The sequence below is a fragment of the Pelophylax lessonae genome, assembly GCF_965119305.1.
Source record: "Pelophylax lessonae genome assembly, chromosome: 3".
NCBI lineage: Eukaryota > Metazoa > Chordata > Amphibia > Anura > Ranidae > Pelophylax > Pelophylax lessonae.
In genome coordinates, this window is record NC_138770.1 from 252,183,497 (window position 1) to 252,207,727 (window position 24,231).

Genomic DNA, 24,231 nt, shown 5'->3' on the forward strand with positions numbered 1-24,231 from the left:
ACTGTGAATGTTTCCAGTTTACATAATTTAATTGAAGGAGTATCATGCTTAAAAGTAATGCAATAGGTCGGAAATAAAAAAAAAAAAAAAAAAAAAAAAAAAAAAAAAAAACACGGAGTATGTCAGTACCATCCAAATCAAATAACGGACCAATTTACCTTAAATCTGGACGGCCCAGTATGAGCATACAAATACGTGCAAATTTTTTACTTCTCTTTTTGGAAAAAAAAAAAAAGTAATTTTCATACATATAGGCCAGCAAACCTACTGCATTGTATTATACTGTAGGTGGGTAAAGGTACTTCTAGTGCAGCTGAGATTTGTGTTCAACACAGTTTTTAGAGTCCACCCGAGTAAAGAATGGAAAGAGCAGCAGTGTCTTCAACTAAGGAGTCCTATGCCACAGCTCAAACACCATACAAACCAATTGATGGCCATCAAATTTGGAAGCACAGAAAGGTGCACATCCTATGAGTAATTAAGGAGGCATGTTAAAGTAGGATAGATCATGTCAGCTCATCAAGGCCACAGTACTTTCATGTTGCCCTCCAAAGATCCCAGAGAAAAATTCCATAGCCAGGCGAACATGGATGGGAATGAAGACGTAGGAACTGTATATTACCATGGCGATGGCTGTCAGCAAGATGGTGTTGAAGATGGACTTTTCCCAGGGTTCTAGGACATAGCTGCAGGTTATGAGCAGATACTGGTAGTACAGCCAGGACAGATAGTCTTTGATGTACTTCACATCCATTTTAGGATTACAGCGATAGATTCAAGGCTGAAAAATAGAAATAAGACTATTAACGAGAAGAATGTGTCATAGAGAAAGCTCATTATGAATTTGCTAGCAAGACAATAGGGTTGATTTAATCAAGAAAAAAAAAAGTTTGCTTTGCATGATTGAGTATTCTTTGAGAAGTTGAACCTCCAATACATTCACTAAGCTTTGGGGAAAATTCCCTTGCATAATGGAAAGCCTTTTTTGCCTTTAGTAATTCAACCTCAATAGATCTAGCACAATAAAAATCTTTTTGCAAGTGCTTTATGGTGCAGGTCTTCTCAGGGAACAACATGAGGTTATATAAAATTGATATATTAGACACCATGGCTGATTTACTTACAGTAAAACACCTTCACTTTGCAATATATATATATATATATATATATTTGATGAGACTTGAGTCACACTGAATCACATGACAAGTGAAATTACATTGTTTTCATTGGTGCCCATTCACATCGGTTTGACCGATTTTGCAAAAGGTTCCTGTGCTACTTTGGCGTGATTGCAGTGCAATTTGGCACTATAGATTATGTTAACCACAGAGGCGGCTCTAGGCTTTGTGAGGCCTAAGGCAAAACTTGGACATGAGGCCCCACTCACGCCCATAATGGGATAAATAATTCAAGCAATAAAAATTAACTGTATAAATTGCATATATTAAGAGCCTTAACCTTTGTACTATGAATTCACAGTTTCTAGAATTTTCTCTAACAAATTCTTCTTTAATCAAAGATCATTAAACTTCGGGTATGTATACATGTCTACTCTTACATCACAGTCCCCAGCATTTACCTATAGATCATGATTCCCTGAGTCCCTCCTTACATCAAAGTTCAGTGTCCCCCCTTACATAAGAGTTCTCCTTTAAATCATATTCCCCCCAGCATCTCCTCCTTACATCAGAGTCCACAGAATTCCTCTTTACATTAGAGCCCCCCTCTTAAATCAAATTTCACAGAGCCCCCTTTACATCAGAGTCTCCAGACTCACTACACTGTAAGAGGGAAGTCTGAAGACTCTGCTGTAAGGAGAGTTCTGGGAACCCTGATTTGAGGGGGGAAGCTGGGGACTCTGGTGTAAAAGGCAACTCTGTGGTCACCAAAGCTCTCCCATGCATCAGAGCTTCCAGAGACCCCCTTACACTTCCCTTCCTCAGTCCTCCACATTCTAGGGCACTATAAGTCCCAGCATAGTGGGCTGTCATTCCTCAGTCCCTCACAGCTCTGGGAAAAAACAACAGAGTTAAACATCTAAAGGACAACTCCAACCAAAACTACCAATAATGTACAGAGTCCATATGCTATATAATGTCAAAGACCCGCTACCCCTCACCTTCCACCTCGGGTGCTGTCATTGTGTAGGGCAAAGGGCTCCAGCTCCACCATGTTTGGCTTTGATGTCAGATATGCAGGACTGGCTCAGCTCCACTCTCTTCCCTGGCAACTGACTCTGGCGTTATGGGGGGCCTCTCCTCCTCTCGAAAACACCCAGGGGCCCTCTCCTTCTCCCCCAGCCACCCAGGGCCTTCTTCTCCTCCTCCTCCACCAACCATTTTAGGACTCTTCCAACTTCCCTGGGGCTACTCACCCCCTTTGCATAGTAGACACCACAAATCTATGACCAGCCTGCAGAGTGACAAGTCGGGGCCTGGTTACCTGTAGGTTCCTGGGCCAAGGCAGAGCTCTCCTCCCAGAGCATCAACTGATGATAGCAGAGTGAGCTGACCGGGCAGTCACTTCCTACTGGTGCAGGTACAAGCCCACTGATTCCTCCATATCTTAGGATTACATGATCAGACGGCCAATCCCCAGGCAGAGAAGGCAGGGTAAGTGTCATTGGACAACAGACACCTGGCAGCCGCAGTGAAGGGACTGCAGCACACTGCTGCAACTTTTATATCCGAGGATTTTAAACAATCTTTTACTTGGGAGATTTCCCTGACTGCGCCCTTCTAAATGTTGTTGCTCCGCCACTGGCCGCAAGGCCCCTGTAGGTGCGAGGCCTTAGGCGACCGCCTAATTTGCCTAATTAGAGAGCCGCCTATGGTTAACCACAACCAAATATGAATCAAAGTCACACTACATAAATCGCACTGAAAATCAAATCCCAATAGTGTGAACTGAGCTTTAGTAAACTAGTCTCATAATAAGTCCTTGTGTAGGAATCAGCTGCCCTCTACTGTTAGCTGCTAATATCAAAGGTTATGCATAATTATGTATTATCACTTTGTCTTTTGAAGGCAGGCTTTGAAAAAATATCAGAAGAAAGAAGTGGAGAAAAAAGATAGAGTACCAGCTACATGTTCTGTCCATGCTGCCAAACTCAAGCTTGAATAGACTATTATGCAAGTATTCCTAGGTTCCAATATTTTAAATGCGGCTGAGCGTGCATCCAAATCCTTGTGAGACAGACACGGGTATCTTATTATCTAGTTTTAGCTTAGGACTCAACCAGCATAGACTTGAGTCAAGTTATGCATTAGACAGCCATTTCTGGTAGTTAGAAGTCCAGTTGCATGTCAGATTAGAAAGTACTAGGGAGGTACTAAAAGTAGGTATGCTGGCTCTGAGTTACAGTACCACATCAGTTTCTGCCAGTAAAAAGCTGCATTCCAGGCTGGTTGGACAATGGCTGGAGGGTCTCCCAATCTTCATAGATCTCGTCTTCAGGCCTCTGAGACAAAGGCGTTGCATTATTATCAGTTGCAGGTGCTCCTGCAAGTAAACCTTGCTGCAACACTCCAGCAGGATTCCTATGGAGCTCTTAGATGTATGCACAATTATTTTCTTATATAAAGCTTGACATCTTTTCCATACTGATGTGCATCCATATACTTATGGTTATATGTTGGTTGCAGTAGTCCGACACCTTGGCCTCCATTTGTTTTGATTAGAGTACTGGTTAATTTCCCAGGGGAATCCAGTGTGTTCAGAGGCCCTGTCCTGGGTGGAGGGACTGCCAACTTTTTTTATCAAACCCACTCCTCCACTTCGTGAAGGTTCCCATTCTCTTACTTACCTACAGGTTTAGTGCACTATACTTTTTGTGCAAGGCCATTTCTCATAACCCCCCCCCCCCCCCACCCAAAAGAAGTTTACACTTGTATAATGCCAGTGATTTCTGCTCTATCAGAAAACAAAGCTGTGCAAGGCATTCCTGGGCACACCTGAATTACTACTTGCAGATTCCCCCTATGGCCCCCCAGGCTTCCCCCCATGTTGCACCTTTTACCTAGCTGTGTTGCTGGCTTCCTTCCCCTCTCCCAAGCTGCTGTGGGGGATATTTCAGAATGGAGAGCAGGGAAGGGGCTAGTAAATATGTCATTAACCTGACCATTCCTTTTCTAAATGAATATGCTCACTGTGTTCATTCATACCTGAAGCATAGTAAACTGTGTATACTATGCTTCCATTTGTGAATGAAAGCTGCTCAGCACAGAACGCTTCCCATTCATTCACAGTCCAGCTGAGGCTGCAGAGAAAGGCGTGCGTTTTAGCTTTGGAGCTTTGGGTGCACACCCTAATACACTAGGCTAAGCACACCTATGATATACTGAGATTATATATATATATATATATTATACATATACACACACACACACACACACACACACACACACACATATAGGGATGCCTGCCTTTACACGTACATGAACTTTAATGGCATCCCAATCTTAGGCTGGCCATACACTATACAATTTTCTTATTCAATTTCCTTTAGATTTACCTTAAACTATGTAGTGCAAGGGCCTGCCTGACTGCATACAAATTTAAAGTGTTTAGGTTTGACCCTATATTACATGGTTTTGGTAAATCTAAAAGAAAGTTGACAAGAAAATTGTATAGTGTATGGCCAGCCTTAGTCCGTAGGGTTCAATATTGAATTGGCCCACCCTGTGCAGCTATAACTCTTCTGGGAAGGCTGTCCACAAAGTTTAGGAGTTGGTCTATGGGAATGCTTGACCATTCTTCAAGAAGTGCATTTGTGAGGTTAGTCACTGATGTGGACGAAAAGGCTGGGCTCACAGCCTACGCTCTAATTAATTCCAAAGGTGTTCTGTCAGGTAAAAGGTCAGGACTTTTTTTTTTTTTTTTTTTTTTTACAGTCGAGTCAAGTTCCTCCACCCCAAACTGCGAAAATGTAAAGTAGTGAGTGTACAGCTTGTATAACAGTGTAAATTTGCTGTCCTCTCAAAATAACTCAACACACAGCCATTAATGTCTAATCCTGCCACCCAGTAAAGTGGTGAATCCGCCACTGGGACCACTTTTATGTGAAAGAGGACCACCGGCCGTGTAGAAAAGTACCAGGGTTATGGCAGCTATCTGTATAAATGTATAAAAGTGAACTCACGTATATAAGAATAGATTATGGGAGGGAAAAGCACATGCGCTCCACAGGCCAGAAGTTAGGTCATTGGAAATCTCCATCCAGTGCGTTTCACCCATTCAGTGGGCGTCTTCAGGAACAGATGGTGAAGTACTGGCCATTGCTAGATCTGGAGAAAGAGAGTGGAGGATAACAGCAAAGGAGGACAGTTCATATTTAAAGACTTGGGTAAATCCATAAACAAGGCAGACCCTTTTTGCTATACAGCGGGGGGTCCAAAATCTCTGGCGAGTGTGGGAGCATGGGGGTCATGAATCACTGCACTTCAGTCTGTTGGATGAATGTTTAAAAGACACAGCATTGGTGTATTATACGTTAATATTGTGCACACAGCACAGGAAGATTGGTTTTTACATTAATGCAGATCTGTCATGTATATATGCGATATATGGTTTACTGATTTTTATATTAATGGAATTTTTTTGACTGATTTAGGGAGATACAGCACTGTGGGTGGATGGGATATAAACTGTTTTAGCCCTGACTACATACAGTATACAGCACAGCACTATGTTTCAGCAGTAGGATGAAACTTCACATCTTGCTCCCGAAAACAAAATCTATTCAGTGCTGCTCAGCCATTCACAGGGTGCTTTGTATTGTGTGAACAAATATGCAGCTTCCTCTAATTGGCTGAGATAGAGGTGTAATGATTACTTCCCGATTTATTTTTCAGCCAGAGGAAGCTTTGTATTTATTCATAGAACATAAAGCTCCCTGTGAATGGATGAGCAGTTCTCAGGCCAACTCCATTATGTTCCAGGAGTGGGGCAGGAAGTACCCGTCCCACTGCTAGAACAGTGCTGTATACTGAATGTAGCTGAGACTACATACAGTTTATACAGCTCACACAGCAGGTACATCTAGTACTGAAGGTAATAGTTTGGTCCAGCTTGCTCCAAACTTACTTAACCACTTGCCGACTGCAGCACGACTATTTACTGCGGCGGTCAGCCCCTCACAGGCAAAGTGACGTAGGGCTACGTCGCTAGCCTGTGAGGCTCTAGGGAGTGAGCGAGCGAGCGCGCGCCGCTGGAGGCGCGCTCCCACTCAGTAATGGACCCCCCCGCGCGTGTGCCCGGCAGACCCGATGTCTGCCGGGCACTCGCGATCGTCCATTACACCGGGAGAAAGGCAGGCGGCTAATGTAAACAAAGCCGCCTGTCATTCTTCCCTGTGTAAGAATGGAGATCACACGGTTCTGCTATGTAGGACCGTTGATCTCTGTTCTTACACCAGTAGCCACATCCGATCACAGTTAGAATCACGCCCCTAGGGACACACTTAACCCCTCCCTCTCAAAGTTAACCCCTTCCCTGCCAGTGTCATTTTTACAGTAACAGTGCATATGTATAGCACCGATTACTGTAGTAATGTCACTGGTAACCCCAAAAGTGTCAAAAATGTCAGTCAAGGGTCCGATCTGTCCGCTGCAATGTCGCAGTCCCGGGAGAAAAAAAAAAAAAAAAAAAAAAAAAAAAAAAAAATCGCAGATCGCCACCATTACTCGTTAAAAAAAAAACAACAATGATGACAAAAATCTTTCCCTTAGTAAACGCAATAACTTTTGCGCAAACTAAAATTTTTTTACCAAACATATGTAGCATAAAACACATTGACCTAAAATGTTAAAACATTTTGATTTTTACATTTTTTTTTGGGAATTACATATAAAAGAATGTGAAAAATATTGTTATTTTTGCAAAATTGATGCTCTTTTTTTGTTTATAGCGCATGGAAAAAAAAAAAAAAAAAAAAAAAAAAAAAAAAAAAAAAAAAAAATCGCACAGGTGATCAAATACCACCAAAAGAAAGCTCTGTTTGTGGGAAAAAAAGGACGCCAAATTCGTTTAGGTACAGCATCGCACGACCACGCAATTGTCCGTTAAAGTCACGCAGTGCCGAATCGCAAAATAGGCCCTGGTCAGGAAGGGGGTAAAATCTTCCGGGGCTTAAGTGGTTAAGGCTGGGTTTACATAGTGCGGCTGCGAGTTCGTGCCTGGGGGCCGGTGCGTGTCTATTCACCGTCTCAGGTGCGATTCAGGTCCGAATTTTTGCCTGAATACACACCTGAACCAGACCCAAACACGCACAGGACCCTTTTGCAATCTGCAGCTGCCCTGGACCTGTGTAAACCGGCTCCATTGAGAGCCGGTCCCACTTGCATGTCATGCGAATTGGATGCGAGGAAACCCAGAACCCAATTTGCACATATGTGAACCAAGTCTAAAAGATGGAGATTAGCTTTAAGGAAAGGGGAATGCTATAGGAGAAACAATTTTTTAACTATAATTTCTGTCCAAGGCATCAAGCTGAGCATCACATTCACCAATGCCGATGCTGTGGGTCACTGAAATGGAATAAGCATGCAGGAATACAAATGTTTGTGTGAATTTACAACTCCTGTTGTGTATGTCTGTCCATAAAGTACCAAAGTCTTTGGATCAAAATTACAGCCTCTATCAGCAGCTGGGGTCTGAACATGGCCACATGTTCTGAGTCAAGGTGTTCTCTATAAATATAATTAGCGTTAAAGGAAACTTGTAAGGCCCCTTTCACACATGCTGTCCGTTTGTCCGTTTTTCATCCATCCGTTGACGGATGAAAAACGGACATCAATGCATCTCTATGTAAAAATGGATGACTACGGATGATCATCAGTTAACATCCGTTTTCATCCACATCCGTCAATGTCCGTTTTTTTGAACGGATGAATGCCCTATTTTTCATTCTTTTAAAAAAACGGATCGGACGAAAAACGGATGACAACTGATGAAAAAACGGATAACAACTGATGAAAAAACGGATAACAGCTGATGAAAAACTGATACATTTTGACGTGACTGAACTGATGAACTGAACGGACCGTATGTGTAAAAGGGGCCTAAGGGCTCTTTCACACGGGCGGTCCGATCAGATCCGCCTGTCAGTTTTTTAAGCGGATCTGATCGGATCCTCCATGCAGCTCTATGGGGCAGCGGGTGTCAGTGGAGACACCTCCGCTGACACCCGCTGCCATCCGCATCCGATCCTGTGCTGAAATCTGGACGGATGGAAACCCTATTTTTCCATCCGTTCAGTAATCGGAGCGGAGCGGATCTGATGAGAGCGGACAAGCGGTCCGCTCTCCTCCGATCCCCCATAGAGGGCAGCGGGTGCTGAGACACCTCCCTCTCCGCTCCGTTTGCGGATGATATGCGGACATAATGTAAGTATATGGCACTGCGGATGTCAGCGGATGACACCGCTGACATCCGATTTTCCTTCCTTTCCGTTTTTTACACAGATGAAAAAATAGGGTTCTGTTCCATTCGTAAAAACGGAACAGAACTGAAAGGAGGAAAATCGGGTGTCAGCGGATGGTATTCCGCTGACACCCGCAGTGCCATTCACTTACATTATGTCCGCAAATCATCCGCAAACGGATGGGATGATTTGAGGACACACGGAGCGGTCGTGTGAAAGGACCCTTAGGTTTAAGATTCTAAGTAATATTTTCACTTTAAAAACATAACATGGTAACCCAGCTGCAATTTTTATTAGTTGAAAGATGCTATGATATGATATGGTTTTTGTTTCATGCACCCAAACACACACGATACATATGAATCATGTGACTGCGCTACGTGATAGGTCTGACTATGAGACCGCAGTAAAACTATGTAGGAATTGGAATGATTCAGATCAGCAATGCATTCTTTTGTTGTGAAACTAGCATTTCAGGTTTTTATGGATCAAGAAATGCCTTCTAGAAAACACGCATTGTCTGTTGATCATAGCACTGAGCATAAACAAAAAGTAGGTGTGTTGTTGGTATGTTCCATATATTAAACATATGTAATTAATAAGGAAGATCATAAAACTAGAGCTTGTGTTCTTTATGTGCCTAGCTATTTTGTTAACCTACATGAATGCAATTTATGAGAGGCATAAGCTGACATTGCAAGCTAATTGATTTGTATCTTCTGTCCCTGATTCTTTTAAAACGTATACCTGGAACAAGCATGCAGCAAATTAAATGTGACATCAGAACTTTAATTCTGCATGTTTTGTTCAGTGATATATATATATATTTTTTTTTTTTTAAAGCACTAAATCCAGAGGATAAGCGAGACGGCTAGGCTAGCAATATGAGAAGAGGTAAACCATGGCAACCTACTCACTTTGGGGAAGATTTTCTAAAACTAGTGCACTCGAATCTGGAGCAGCTGTGCATGGTAGCCATTTAGCTTCTAAGTACAGCTAGCTCAATTAAGCTTTGGCAATAAAACCTGGATGCCGATTGGTTTTAACCTCCCTGGCGGTATGATTCTTTTGGATTTTAGGTGCTGAAAGCGGTACCATTATTTTGCATGTAATTCTTGTGAATGAGCAGCCCAAACCAACTGTATACATTTTATATATATTATACAGTTGGTTTGGGCTGCTCATTCACAAGAATTATGTATATATATATATATATATATATATATATATATATATATATATAATTGCATAAAAAAAGTACAGTAAAACTGCAGGAAAGGGCACTGGGGGCAATGTAATGTGAATTTTTTTTTTTTGAATGGTATCAGTGTGTTTGGTGTGTTTTACATTTGAATTTGCCGCCGGTTCCACCCCCCGGCGGACGTCACGTCACCGGAGACGGAAGCTGGGGCTCGCAGACGATCGGGAGGAAGCTCCGCCGCCGCATACCGCCCGCATTCTTTGCTGGATCCCGGAGAAAAGGTAAGTAAAACCTCTACCAGGATCCAGCGATCTTCCTAGCGCTACCCCGAGTGTGGCTCGGGGTTACTGCTTTTGGCTCTAAAATCTAACCCCGAGTCACGCTAGGGAATACCGCTAGGAAGGTTAATGCAGAGCTGCACCAGATTTATCTTTTTCCACTTTTAGTAAATAACCCCCTTTGCCTCAAGTTGGGCAAAGATCTAACTGTAGCAACCAGATCTTGCTCTTATACACATGTCTATTCATATACTTTGTAGACCAGGTCAGAATGTTAGCTAAGCCACAACTCTGTTAAAATGAACTTGTCATGACAGTTACAGTTGCTGACCTTTAACGTAAGTATATTTGCCTGGCTGTCATGCTGATGCATTGGCTTCAATATTTTGAGTTATTAACTTAGAACTAGTGGGCAGATCAGGCATTCTGAGTTACTCTAATGCCCCGTACACATGTACCGATTGTCGGCCGAACGATCGGCCGTCTTTTGTCCGGTGCTGTTTTGTTGGTTGAAAAGTGCTCAAGACTGCACACAAATTTTGTCGGCCAACAACAACCAACTGCAGAAGTGATGTCATGTTCTGGTCTACTTTTCGTGTGTTTTTTCTTCACTGAGCATGCCCAGTCTTGATCATCACATTTTTGTCGGCCGAAATCTGTACTGACTGACAAACAATCGGCCGTTCTTTGTTGGCCAACAAAAATTTTATAGCCTGCACACCAGATTTTGTTAGGCCGAAAAGTCGCAGTCGGTTGTCGGAAGCATCATACTGACAATCGGCCGATCGGACGTTGGCCGAATATTTACGGCCGACAATCGGTACATGTGTATGGGCCTTTACTTTACAGTTTGTATGCTTGCTCCAAGTCAGTGATGGGGGGGGGGGGAAATTTCGTATCTGGGGGGTCTAAAAGGTGTACCTGTGAAGTTTCAGCTCTGTAGCATGTCCAGAACCAGAAAAAAAAAAAAAAAGGATTGTTTGTATTAGAACACTTTCAGCACAGGGGGTTGGCTTCTCTTCTCGGTTTTCACACCTTGCCGGTTTAATAGCAGGCATTTTTTTGGGTTCTTTGCAGTCAGGAAAAACATCTGAACTTGTGTATAGTGGTACTGTGCACAAGTTCAGATGTTTTGCCTGCCTCCAAAAACCCCCAAAAAATGCCAGCAAAAACACACCTGGGCATTTTTTTTTTTGACGCTAGCGTTTTTTTTGGCATTTTTTGGGGTTCTTTTGAGGCAGGCAAAACATCTGAACTTGTGTATAGTGGTATATATACACACATAATTATATGTATATAGACACCTAGCCATATATAGGTGTGATAGTAGCAGAAATATATTACTGTAAATGATTTCATTAGCGCAAGCATATATTTCTGCTACTATCACACCTATATATGTCTAGGGGTATATATACAGACATATATGTGTATATATACCCCCTATACACATGTTCAGATGTCATGTCTGACATCAAACATGTCCTCAAAAAAGCACTGGCAGTGGCAACCCCTGCAGCATGAAAAATGCTTGCTGGTGAGAAGCCATATTCCTGTCCCGAAGCAACTCAGAGAAATGATAATTTCTCTATAGCGGTCACCCTGCTATGGAAGGGTTTTGTCACCCTTCCATAGCAGTCACTGTCAGTTAACCCTACACTACGGTCCCCTTACACTTAACACTTTCCCTACAGAAACTAAATTTTTGAAGCTAACTTAAGTGTAAAGGAGCACTCTAACTACACTAGATATCCCTTTTCGCACACTAATAAATGCTAAATGACACTTTTAAAGTAAAATTAACAGAACTACTTCCACTCTCTTCCATGTCCAGTATAACAATGCTAGGAATATGGCGGGGGCTATCTTATATACTGGGGGGCGTATTCACTAATGATTGGTCTAGGGACCCCCTAGTCACTCCAATCACATTCCTAGCATTCTCCTGCCCCCTCAATTGGCTTTTGCCAATGGTTCTGGTCCAATCACGGGCTTTTAAAGCCCATTTCCTGAAGCATTGCATTTTGGTCGGTTCTGGTTGCCGAATTCCGAACTTTTTAGGCAAAAAGTTCTAAATTCGGCCGAACCTCGAACACCCAATGTTTGGGCCGAACTGATGGTGGACCCGAACCGTTCGATCATCCCTAATCAGCACCTGCTCATAGGGAGATTTTACAAGAAAAATCTGTGTTTTAAATGGCCCTTCCAATCACCTTAGATGCCCGTTGTTGCTTTTATGAAAAACGGAGAAACAACTTGATTATCAAGTTTGTTATGCATCAAAGCATGCACACCAGAAAATATATGGTGGTGGCAGGTTTTGCATGGAAATAGCAACACACTCTGTATTGTATTGTAACAGTCCACAGGGCATATCAGTTTACCAGCACTTCAGGGATCCAATACAGTAGAGGTAGAAATCAATTTGACATTCAATAAAACACTTGTAGACAGGAAAGGATTGGGTCAGGGGGGCAATTGCCCCCTGGGCCGCTTTGATGCCCCGTAAAAAGGCTGCACCGCTTCTGCCACAGACTAAAGTATTCCTGGTAAAGAGAAGTAAAAAGTCCCTGCTGCTGACCTACTGAGTGCGGGTTGAGGACAAGGAAAAAAAACACAGGCCTCCCCCCCAGCATGGATGGTGTAAACTGTGTCTGAGCAGAGGCCGGTTCCATGCCCCACTGGAGACTCTTCTGCCCTGGCCAGCCCCAACCGAGCTGTCCCAGCTCCCCCAACCTCTCCCTGCAGGCCAGGTCTGGAACCCAGATTCAGCCGGTAAGTAGAGAAAATTTGGAGATGGGCTTCAGCTTGGAATGGGGGTCAGGAGGAGGATTGGGAGAGAGGGGGGGGGGGGGTGAGGGAAAGGGGGAGGGGTTGGCCCAGTCACTGCACCATGGGCCTCTGGTTTGTACTTGCCCCCTGGGCCGAAAGTTGACAATCTGCCCCTGCTTGTAGACTAAAAGGCCAAAAATCCTTTGAAAGTAAAAGGGGATTAAAAATGAATACTTGTCATTTAAACATGGTAGACTGGGAAGCATTAATATTTGAAGTATTAAGATTATTGGTAGCTCATATGCTACGATATACTATATAAAGAAGTACTAGATTCTTGTACAGAGTTTTTGGAATAAGGTAAACTTTAGTAGAATAAAATGGGGTGTTTGTTCAACTTTCTAACATTTAAGCCCCGTACACACGTACCGATTGTCGGCCGTAAATATTCGGCCGACGACCGATCGGCCGATTGTAGGCTTGTTAGTATGATGCTTCCGACAGCCGACAGCGCATTTTCGGCCGAACAGAATCTGTCGTGCAGGCATTAAAATTTTTGTTGGCCAACACCAAAACGGCCGATTGTTCGCTAGTCAGTACAGATTTCGGCCGACAGACAGCAGATTTGCAAGACTGGGCATGCTCAGAAAAGAAAAAAGAAGACAAGGAAAGTTAACCATCACATGACATCCCTTCTGCAGTCGGCTGTTGGCCGACAAAATTTGTGTGCAGTCTTTTGCAGTTTTCAACAGACACGACAGCCCTGGACAAAAGACGGCCGATCGTTCGGCCGACGATCAGTACGTGTGTACGGGGCATTACTGAGTGTCCATTGATGCCTGATGTAAAAATAGTATATACTGAACTAAATGAATCAGTGCACAGGATCCTGCCCTACCATCTATTGAATGCCCATTGTTGCTGGGTGTAAATGGTATGTATTGAGCCAAAGGGTTCAGTACACAAAATCCTGCCCTACTTTCTAACATAGGTAATCCAAACCTGACCTCAAAACTAGCTACCGTAGGTGTGGTCAGCAACATAAAAAGGAGGAGGGAGGTTTGGGACTTTAAATGAAGCACATGGCTATAAAGTGATGATCAATCAATGTGTAATATGCTTATTTGTACATATATTGAGTCATTGAAAAATACAATGAATAAATATATTGCTCATTAATAAAACATAGTACATGTATATACTCAGACATATTGCCAAACTACTGTGGTGTGGGTGGGGTTAATTGGAGACCTAGACCTCTATTTAAAGATACATCTCTATAAAGACACACCTCCTCTTGCTTCTCCTTTTTTTGTATTTCACATTAGACTACATGTATATTGCAGATACAAGCATATATACCCACGTAACGCGTAGAGCCCTTTTTAATGCTACACCATTACTACCATCTGATCTATTACTCACTTTTACAATCATCATCCATCAATGTATCTTTATAGAGAGCATCAAAAAGGGCTCTACGTGTTTCGTGGGTAGAGTGCATATACATGTAGTCTAATGTTAAACACAAAAAAAAAAAAAAAGAAGAAGAAGGAGGAGAAGCAAGAGGAGGTGTATCTTTAAAGAGAGGTCTAGGTCCCCAATTAACACCACCCACACCACGGTGGTGCGGCGATATGTCCGAGTATATATGTACTATGTGTTATTAACCACTTACCGACCAGTCACGTTGACTGTACTGCGGCAAAGTGGCTCATTATCGTCTGGCGACGTAGACCTACGTCACCAGACATTCCCCTCTCTTCGCAGCGCGTGTGCGCCGCCGGAGGCTCGCTCCCGCTGTATTCAGTTACAGCGGGAGTTGGGCCAGGGGAGGAGCGGCGGTTATTACCGCCGCTCTTCCCCGATCGTCGGGATCTAGTGTGGAAATTCGCCCGCTTGTGTAAACAAAGCGGGCGGATCTCCTAAGTGACAGGCAGGGTCAGATTGCAGGGTTCAGCATAGCTGAACCTGTGATCTGTCCCTGTGTTACTCAGTCACCTCCCCCCACACACGTCAGTAAGCACCAGGCATACATTAACCCCTCCCTCTCCAATAAAAATGAACCCCTTCCCTGCCAGTGTCATTTTTACATTAACAGTGCATATGTATAGCACTGATTACTGTAGTAATGTCACTGGTACCCCCAAAAGTGTCAAAAATGTCAGTCAAGGGTCCGATCTGTCCGCCGCAATGTCGCAGTCCCGCAAAGAAAAAAAAACGCAGATCGCCATTACTCGTTAAAATTACAGAAATCTTTCCCTTAGTTAGTAAAACGCAATAACTTTTGCGCAAACCAATCAAAATACGCTTATTGCGATTTTTTTTACCAAAAATATGTAGCAGAAAACAAATTGGCCTAAAATGATAAAAAAAAATTTGATTTTTACATTTTTTTGGGGGGGGGGGGGGGAATTTCATATAAAAAAAATGTGAAAAATATTGTTATTTTTTCAAAATTGTCGCTCTTTTTTTGTTTATAGCGCAAAAAGTAAAAATCGCACAGGTGATCAAATACCACCAAAAGAAAGCTCTGTTTGTGGGGTAACAAAAAATTTAATTTGGGTACAGCATTGCACGACAGCGCAATTGTCCGTTAAAGTAACAGTGCCAAATCGCAAAATATGGCCTGGTCAGGAATGGGGTAAAACCTTCCAGTCATAAAGTGGTTAAAAATACGCACATTGAGAATTTTTTTGTTGAAGACATGTATCTAAATACATTTTGGCCTAAATATATGACAAAAATTTAATATATTGGATATTTTTTAACTGTCAAAGTAGAAAAATATTGTTATTTTTTTCAAAATTGTCGCATTTTTTAATTAATATTGCAAAAAATTAGAAAAAAAAAAAAAAAAAAAAAATCGCACAGGTGATCAAATACCACCAAAAGAAAGCTCTGTTTGTGGGAAAAAAAGGACATCAATTTTGTTTGGGTACGGCGTTGCATGACTGCGTAATTGTCAGTTAAAGTTGCACAGTGCCGAATCGCAAAAAGCTGCCTGGACGTAACACAGCAAAATCCTCCGGTGGTAAAGTGGTTAATGAGCAATACTATTTATTCATTGTATTTTGCAACAACTCAATATGTGTATATGTACAAATAAACATGATGATATTACACATTGATTTTTAATCACTTTATAGCTGTGTGCTTCATTTAAAGTCCCAAACCTCCCTCCATCTGTACCAGGGATGGAGGCATATGACTCTACCCAGTCATTGCCTCATTTAAAGTCCCACCTATCCCCGTCAGCAACATAAATACATATCAGTCAGTGCTCATCGTGACTTGTCTTCAGATGCTCCAGAAAAAAAAAAGAAAAAAAAAAAAAGACAAAATATCAAATAAATCAAGTAAACACATCTTGTGTGACTCACCTCAAAACTGCAGCTTCGGTATGCTGATGGACAGGGACAAGCAGGCACTGGATAGGATTTGATTTAAATGCCCAACTTACACATGAACTCCCATAACACCACGACAAACAGTTACGCCAAGAGTCGCAGCAACCAAGACTTGCTACATACATAAAAACAACCTTATCAGACTATCATCACCAAAAGGAGGGAAAGGAACACAGAGCGAAATCTTTGCATGCCTGAAAACTTGACAGACAAGTTTCTCCATTCAGATCTTGAAAATCTAGTTTTAAATTGTTACACTGCAGCTATATAGGTACACAATACTATATAGCATCACTCAAGGTTTACATGTTAAAATATGGAAGTACAGTAAACCCCCCTCCATTGCGGGGGTTACGTTCCGGACCCAGCCGCGAAAAGTGAAATTCCGCGAAATAGAAAAACCCTATTAAAATGCATTGTAGGCATGTTTTTTTTACTGTCACTGTACATGTAAAAGCATTTTAAGGTCTTTAAACACACTTTTAAAACAATAGAAACTCATTTAAACACATAAAAGATACTTAGAGACAGAGCAAGAGCTATGAAAAACACAAAAATCTTTCATTTTTAATGATTTATATAGTAAAATAACATTACAAAAAAAAACGCGAATTACCGGGACCGCAAAAACTGAACCGCGATGTAGCGGGGGATTACTGTAAACAATTTTTACATAAAACATATACACACATATGCACAAGCTGGCCTTGAGCCGTTACACCTAAGGCACCTTGCACACAATACTCCTGTTAGAGCATCTACGTTTTCTGGTGTAATTGTAATGCGCGTATTTTCGCATAAATTTATTCTAGCGTTCTGGATATTCAATTGACATTTTAGGGTCATTTGCGCGCATTCGCGCGTATTTGCGCACATCAGGCGTAAATTACTGACCAAAAATGCAGATTTTTCTATTTTGTTCTTACTGAAGAATAAGCGGTGCTCAATTGCGCGGCTGTGTGCATAGGCACATAAGAGTGAATGGGCTCTATTTTAGCACAGAAAAAAAAATGCTGTACTGAGCATTATTAAGCTGCAGTGTGCAAGAGGCCTAACAATGTTCAAGTCAACTAAGGTCAGATTAGATTTCCATTTGCTCCTCTACTGTTCTGGTTCTGTAATAGAACAGTGGTAGGTTTTTGCTGATCTCTCACAACACAACTGGTGTATGGTGGACAGGAGGAAAATGTGACAAACTCAGTCTCTGGGCACTGTATTTCACATCTTATCAGTGCCTCCTCCTTACCAGTGTTGGGGTAGTTACTCAAAAAATGTAACTAGTTACTAGCTACTTCTGTAAATTGTAACGAGATTACTTTACTAGTTACTGCATTTGAAAAGTAACTTCACTACTTATTACTCTCCTCTTTCTTAATTGACTGTGTAGAAGAAGATACATGACACTCTTTCTGCATAGAGTTTATTGTATAAACACAGGCTTTTGGAAACATGAGAACAAAACCTGAAAAAACAGAATAAAACAAAGTGCAACAAAAAGTCATAAACTTCATCCCTCTCTATTCTTCGAAATAACAATTGTATCGCACGGCTTGGGTAACGCAGAAAAGCAGTAAAGTAGTGTAGTTACCTCCTATAGCCTAGTAAAGTAGTGTAGTTACCTCCTATAGCCTAGCAAAGTAGTGTAGTTACCTCCTATAGCCTAGTAAAGTAGTGTAGTTACCAATATTAGTATTGTAACTAGTTACGTTACTTCGTTACCAAAAAACGTAATGTAGTTACTGTAATCCGTTACTTTGTAACCCGTTACCCCCAACACTGCTCCTTACACTGTAGGATAGGATTTATTTTTTATTTTTATTAAAGAACTTGTTTACAGGGGGGCGTCCAGTGTAGGGCGTTTTGTTATGTACCTTTCTATCTAGATCTTTGCTATCTAGATCATCCACTTGCAGGTAAAAGCCAAAAAGAATGCTGCAGGTAAAAGCCAAAAAGAATGCTGCAGCTAGTGTTTGGACTGCTGCACTACAAGGCTCGGTTTTACATCCAGCATTTGTGCAATGTGCTTGGTCAAGTTTAACCTGCCAAGCACCTAAAATCTGCTGGAGGAGGATGAACAATTGCTAAATAGTTTAACCTTCAACTTGTCCAAAGCCTAGTACACATGATCATGAGATCATAACAAAAAAAAAAAAAAAATACCTCTTTTGAAGCGATCGTACAATAATAATCTGATCGTTCGTGCGCAGTTTTTTTTTTAAATTATCCAAAAGGGACAAACAAGAAAAATGCTCTTGTACGATTTCCGTTTGGTTAGTACAGTTTTTGTCCAAAAATACGATACAAATACATTACATCACTTGCAAATTTTTCTTATGTCGTACGAGAATTTTCGTACTTTTCGATATGAGAATAGCATGCAAAAAAAAAAAAAAATGACCATTAGTCCGATAATCTCATCCTGTGTACTAGGCTTTAAGCTGGTCACACACACACATTGATCAGGTTTTTTGATCAGCCAATGGGCTGATAGGAAAAAAAAAAAAAATTAAATTCTCCCATACACACGTACAAGGTAGATAGGAATCCTCCCTGCTGAGATACTGTATTCCAAGAGCTGATCGATTGAAATGTATTAGCAGTTCTGTTTGAGAGAAGTCCCATCATTAGATTGATTCTTCTCAAACAGGAAAGGTCATAGATGGTTTGAAATTCGTCCAGTCGCTGCTTGAACTGGCCAAATTTCAAACCATCTATGGCAAGCTTTACAAACATATTGCAGAATTGATACTCATGAATGTGGTGGCTGGCTAATTTTATCTGGCCAGTAACACACTTCCTGTATTAGGCCAGGTTCACACCTATGCAGGTTGCAGTTAATGCGGTTTCCTGGTGCATTTTGCATTTTTTTTTCAAAAATGTTTTTCATGCGTTTTTGGAAGGTGTGCTGTCATGCAGGAGAAACCAGCAAACACACAAACGCACTGCTTTTTTGATGCGTTTCCACTGAACTGTATGGAACCAAAAACGCAACCTGCTGCGGGAAGAAAAAAAAAAAAAAAAAAAAAAAAAAACCGCACTGGTGTGAATGTAACACCTAGGAAATCATATTAAATGGACTGTAGTGCGTTTCTGCAACCGCAAATGCACTGTAAAATGTATAGGTGTGAACTTAGCCTTAAGCCTCGTACACACGCACAGATTGTTGGCCGACCGATCGGCCGTCTTTTGTTCAGTGTTGTTTGTTGGTTGAAATGTGCTCTAGACTTGCACTGGACTTTTGTTGGCCAACAAAAACCAACTTCAGAAGGGATGTCATGTGATGGTTGACTTTCCGTGTGTTTTTTCTTCTCTGAGCATGCCCAGTCTTGCTCATCTGATTTTTGTCTGCCGAAATCTGTACTGACTGAGGAACAATCGGCCGTTCTGTTGTTGGCCAACAAAAATTTTATAGCCTGCACACCAGATTTTTTTCGGCCGAAAAGTCGCAGTTGGTTGTCGGAAGCATCATACTAACAAGCCTACAATCGGCCGATCGGACGTTGGCTGACAATTTACGGCCAACAATCTGTGCGTGTGTACGGGGCTTTAGGGTGTCTCAACTCCACTGGAGGAGTAACGGAGCCACCTTTGGACAGCACCATTGTCAGTCTGGGGGGGGGGGGGGGGGGAGGGCAGTGTTGGATATACTAGTAGATTTAGAGCCGGTTCACATACAGGCGACTCGACTTCCCGGGGCGACCTGTGAAGTCGCGGTGCACAGCTCGCACCACTACCTCGGAGCGGCATGCAGGGGCTTCATATCATTGAAGTCAATGCAGGTCGCTCCAGGTCGCCCCAAAGTAGTACAGGACCCTTTTTCTAAGTCGGAGCGACTTGTGTCGCTCCTATTAGAACGGGTCCTGTGCTAATCTATGGCAGGCGACCCACGGCGACTTGTCAGGCGACCAGGTCGCCTGACAAGTCGCCCCAGTGTGAACAGGGTCTTAGGTGAATTTGACTATCAAATTAAAGCCAAACTCCAGATAACAGTTTATTTCCTTTTGGGATAAATGTTTTCTGTAAATGAATAAAACCTGACCTTTGTAACCACCCCTGTCAGTGTAAATGGTTTATCTCTAACTGGTACTTTTGCTGAACAACTCGGTCTAATAAAGTTGAAAAATAACAGATTTAATGGCAGGGTCACATACATATATACAGCAACATCATCTTAGCCCTTGTTCACATTGAATCAGGTGCGACTTGGAAGACATCTATGCAGCTTCATGCACAGATGTCTATGTAAGTCCCACCTGAAATCACAAAAAGTCATGCAGCAACTACTTTTTAAAACCAATGCGGCACCGCAAAATTGGCATTACACCAATTTGAACACTTCCATTGCCAACAATAGGGTGCGATTTGACCTGTCAAAATGCATGGCAAGTCGCTCCAGTACGAACGGGGGCTAATTATTGGTAAGTGGCAAAAGACGACAATTTTGGATTTACTACCACTAACAAGCTTTCAGGGTGCGGTGAGGAATTGGTTTTACCATGGAGAGGAGGAGGAGAGATCATGGATCCTGGATCTTCTTTGAGGTTGGCATGCTGCTAGTAACGTATTGTGTTGGTGGCATTTTATCACACTAAAAAACCTAGCATTATGTTGATAATTCAGCGTTATGAACCAGAATTCTTAATCTTGTAAGCAGGCACCAGCCTTGTAACACAAGCATGCAGCAGTGTAAAGCCCCGTACACACGATGAGATTATCTGTCGTCTGTTTTTGTGGCATGCTAGTCTGATGTGGAAAGTGAAGGTTATTTTTATACGAATTTTCCCGTATGACAGAATTCTACTTTAGAAGTGATGTCATGTGTTGGATTGCTTTGTATGTGTTTTTTCGTCTCTGAGCATGCCTAGTCTTGCTCTTAACCACTTAAGCCCCGGAAGATTTTACCCCCTTCCTGACCAGGGCCTATTTTGCGATTCGGCACTGCGTGACTTTAAACGGACAATTGTGCGGTCGTGCGACACTGTACCTAAACAAATTTGACGTCCTTTTTTTCCCCACAAACAGAGCTTTCTTTTGGTGGTATATTTTTCACATATGAAATTCCCCAAAAAAAAAAAAAAAAAAAAAAAAAAAATGTAAAAATCAAAATTTTTTAACATTTTAGGCCAATTTGTTTTATAAAACATATGTTTGATAAAAAAAAAAAAGAAATCTCAAAAAGCATATTTTGATTGGTTTGCGCAAAAGTTATTGCTTTTAATAACTAAGGGAAAGATTTTTGCCTTTTTTTTTTTAACGAATAATGGCGGCGATCTGCGTTTTTTTTGCTGGACTGCGACATTGCGGCGGACAGATCGGACCCTTGACTGACATTTTTTTACACTTTTGGGGTTACCAGTGACATTACTGCAGTAATCAGTGCTATACATATGCACTGTTACTGTAAAAATGACACTGGCAGGAAAGGAGTTAACTTTATTTGAGAAGGAGGGGTTAAGTGTGTCCCTAGGGGCGTGTTTCTAACTGTGATCGGATGTGGCTACTGGTGTAAGAACAGAGATCAACGGTCCTACATAGCAGAACCGTATGATCTCCATTATTACACGGGGAAGAATGACAGGCGGCTTTGTTTACATTAGCCGCCTGCCTTTCTCCCGCTGTAACAGACAATCGGGTCCGCCGGGCACACGCGCGGGGGGTCCCTGAACGAGCGGGGGCAGGAGCGCGCCTCCAGTGGCGCATGCTCGCCCCCTAGAGCCTCACAGGCTAGCGACGTAGTACTACGTTGCTTTGCCTGTGAGGGGCTGACTGCCACAGTAAAAGTGGTTAAGATTTTTTTCCATCGAAAACTGTACTAATGAGACGAAAATCGGCCGTTGTGTTGACGGACGATAAAAATTTTATAGCCTGCACATCAGGATTTTTTCGGCCGAAATGTCGGAGTTGGCTGTCGAAAGCACCATACTAACAATCCGAAAATCGGCAGATCGTTCATCGTCGGACGAAATTTCTCTACATATTTTCTTATCGTGTGTACGGGCCTTAAGGCTCATATATCACCAAGTGCCCTAGGATACTTCCCCATTTTGTTTTATCCCACTGCCATAATACATTGTAGGTAATCATTGCATGGAATGGGCGTGGGGGGCGGATTCACTAAAGGCAAATGGGCTGTTCACTTTGCAAGGAACTTTTATACTATGGAATTAGATGAAGTCTTAATAACTTCTAATCATGTGCCTGCAAAAAAGTTTTCCTTGCACAGGATTTAAAATTCTTTACAAAAGGTGAATCTTCAACACATTCATGGAGCTGAGGAAAATTCCCTTAGCTCAGTGGTCTTTAGTAAGCCTGGGTTCGCACTAGTGCATGCAGAACACGATGTCTATGCGGTGCGATTTCAGACATACATTTTGTATGTCTCAAATTGCATCGCAATTGCACCAGAATGGTGCAGGACCCTTTTTTTTTGCCACCTGAATCGCATTGTATGGATGTTCATACCCACGTGCTGCAGTTTGAGAACGTTTTTCGATTGACACCCGCAGCAGATCGCATGGATGGCATTTGGTTGCAGTGAGATGTGGGGAAAAAAAAGCAAATCTTGTGTGCTTCCCGCATCAGCGTGAACCAGGGTTTAAATCCACCCCTAATTTACCAACTACTGCTTATGTTCCAGTAGGACCGCTAAAAGTGTCCCAGCAGGGATTGTACCATGTAGTTTTTCAATAAGTAATTATTGTGCAAGATAAATTAGGGCTGCCTGAATCTTTAAAATTCAGAAACATCCTTTTAGCTAAAATGTATAAAAAAAAAACAAAAAAAAAAAAAAAAAACACTTTTAAATACCAGGCTTGCATGCCTAGCAGAAAACACATGGATTAGTAGAGCTGGAGGACAGATAAAAAAGTCAGACTACTGAATACTAAATCTTGCTACAACTACTAAAAAAAAAAATTAGGAAAAAAACAAATACACATTCAAAACAAAAAGAAGACTGCATAAAAATTCCTTTCAAAACAATTACCCAGATAATAATAATAATAATAATAATAATAATAATAAAATATTTTTATTATTTTTTTTCCAAAAAGCTAATAATAATAATAATAATAATAATAATAATAATAATAATAGCTTTTTGGAAAAAAAATATTAATACAAATATTTTAACATTATTATTATTATTATTATTATTATTATTATTATTATTATTAATACCTGGGCTAAAATAACACAATTACTATAAAAATAGCTGCACATAGACATTAGGCAACTGTAAAACATAAAAAAAAATTATATATATATATATATATATATATATGTGAACACATTCATTAAAACTTTATGAGAGGCATACCACTTGGGGCACCCAGGGTACCCATATGATAAGATATGATTTCAGATACGATTAAAATGCATTTTGTTTGAAATTTAAGAAATAATTAAAGTAAGCAAATTATTAAAGCAGTGGAAACATTAAAAAAAAAAAACCCTTCCATTAAAAAAACTTGACATCTTTACCTGCTGCCACTGTATTTTGAAGCGTTAGCTCCTTTGATCAGATACAGGTATTACTGCTAGCATTGTTGCTATGTATAAGGCTGCTTAGAGAGGCCTCACCTCTGAACTCCCACCAGTATAGTACAGAGCAGATCCACAGGATGATTGCAGGTGCAGGAGACATGTGAAAAATAAGTGGAACTGAACTGTGCTACTCAGGTGTGTATGTGCCCCTCCCAATTTCCTGGTGCTAACAAAAAATAGCTCATATAGAATACCTGCATCCAATGATTAATAATTAACTGAAAGAAACCTATTGTATTTAAATCAATGGCTCAGCTAGGTTGCCCCAACATTAGGAATAGTTCAGACAGGTTTTTTGGGAATGTCTTACCAGCTGTAATTGTTTAGAAGTCTGTGTTAGCTCTCAGACTGGACTGTTCAGTGTGCAGGGCTGAAAACTGCAGATCTGGCTGTCTTCTCCTATGTCAGTGCAGAAACACAGTACTGCAGATAAGGTAGCAGTGCATCATCACAGGATTGCTATCTAGGCCTTTCCAGCTCAGGGGAGAAGGTGTGTATGCTCATTGCTCTGCACTTAGAAAAAGAAACTTTTAACCTATTTTTAAGCAGCAAACATTTTATGCTAAGTTCGATTTCACAATAAATGCCTTTTTATTTACGCTT

At 41.5% G+C, this 24,231-nt stretch overlaps 1 protein-coding gene across 3 annotated transcripts; it reads right to left on the reverse strand.

Moving 5' to 3' along the window:
- Window positions 1-291: 291 nt before the first annotated feature.
- On the reverse strand, window positions 292-24,029 carry SPTSSB (serine palmitoyltransferase small subunit B). 3 transcript variants are annotated; one of them, XM_082251784.1, is made up of 2 exons: window positions 23,939-24,029; window positions 292-781 (listed from the first exon to the last, which is right to left on the reverse strand). In XM_082251784.1, exon 2 carries the CDS (start codon window positions 752-754, stop codon window positions 512-514), a length of 243 nt encoding a protein of 80 aa, XP_082107910.1. In that variant the 5' UTR covers window positions 755-781; window positions 23,939-24,029; the 3' UTR covers window positions 292-511. The 3 variants fall into 3 exon arrangements, with proteins under 3 accessions (XP_082107910.1, XP_082107909.1, XP_082107908.1); XM_082251783.1 differs by lacking the exon at window positions 23,939-24,029 and adding an exon at window positions 23,665-23,756; XM_082251782.1 differs by lacking the exon at window positions 23,939-24,029 and adding an exon at window positions 16,057-16,215.
- Between the last annotated feature and the right edge of the window lie 202 nt (window positions 24,030-24,231).

What these genes read in the sequence shown, in the direction of transcription:
- SPTSSB (XM_082251784.1), bottom strand. Translation starts at nt 754, where the DNA reads ATGGATGTGAAGTACATCAAAGACTATCTGTCCTGGCTGTACTACCAG.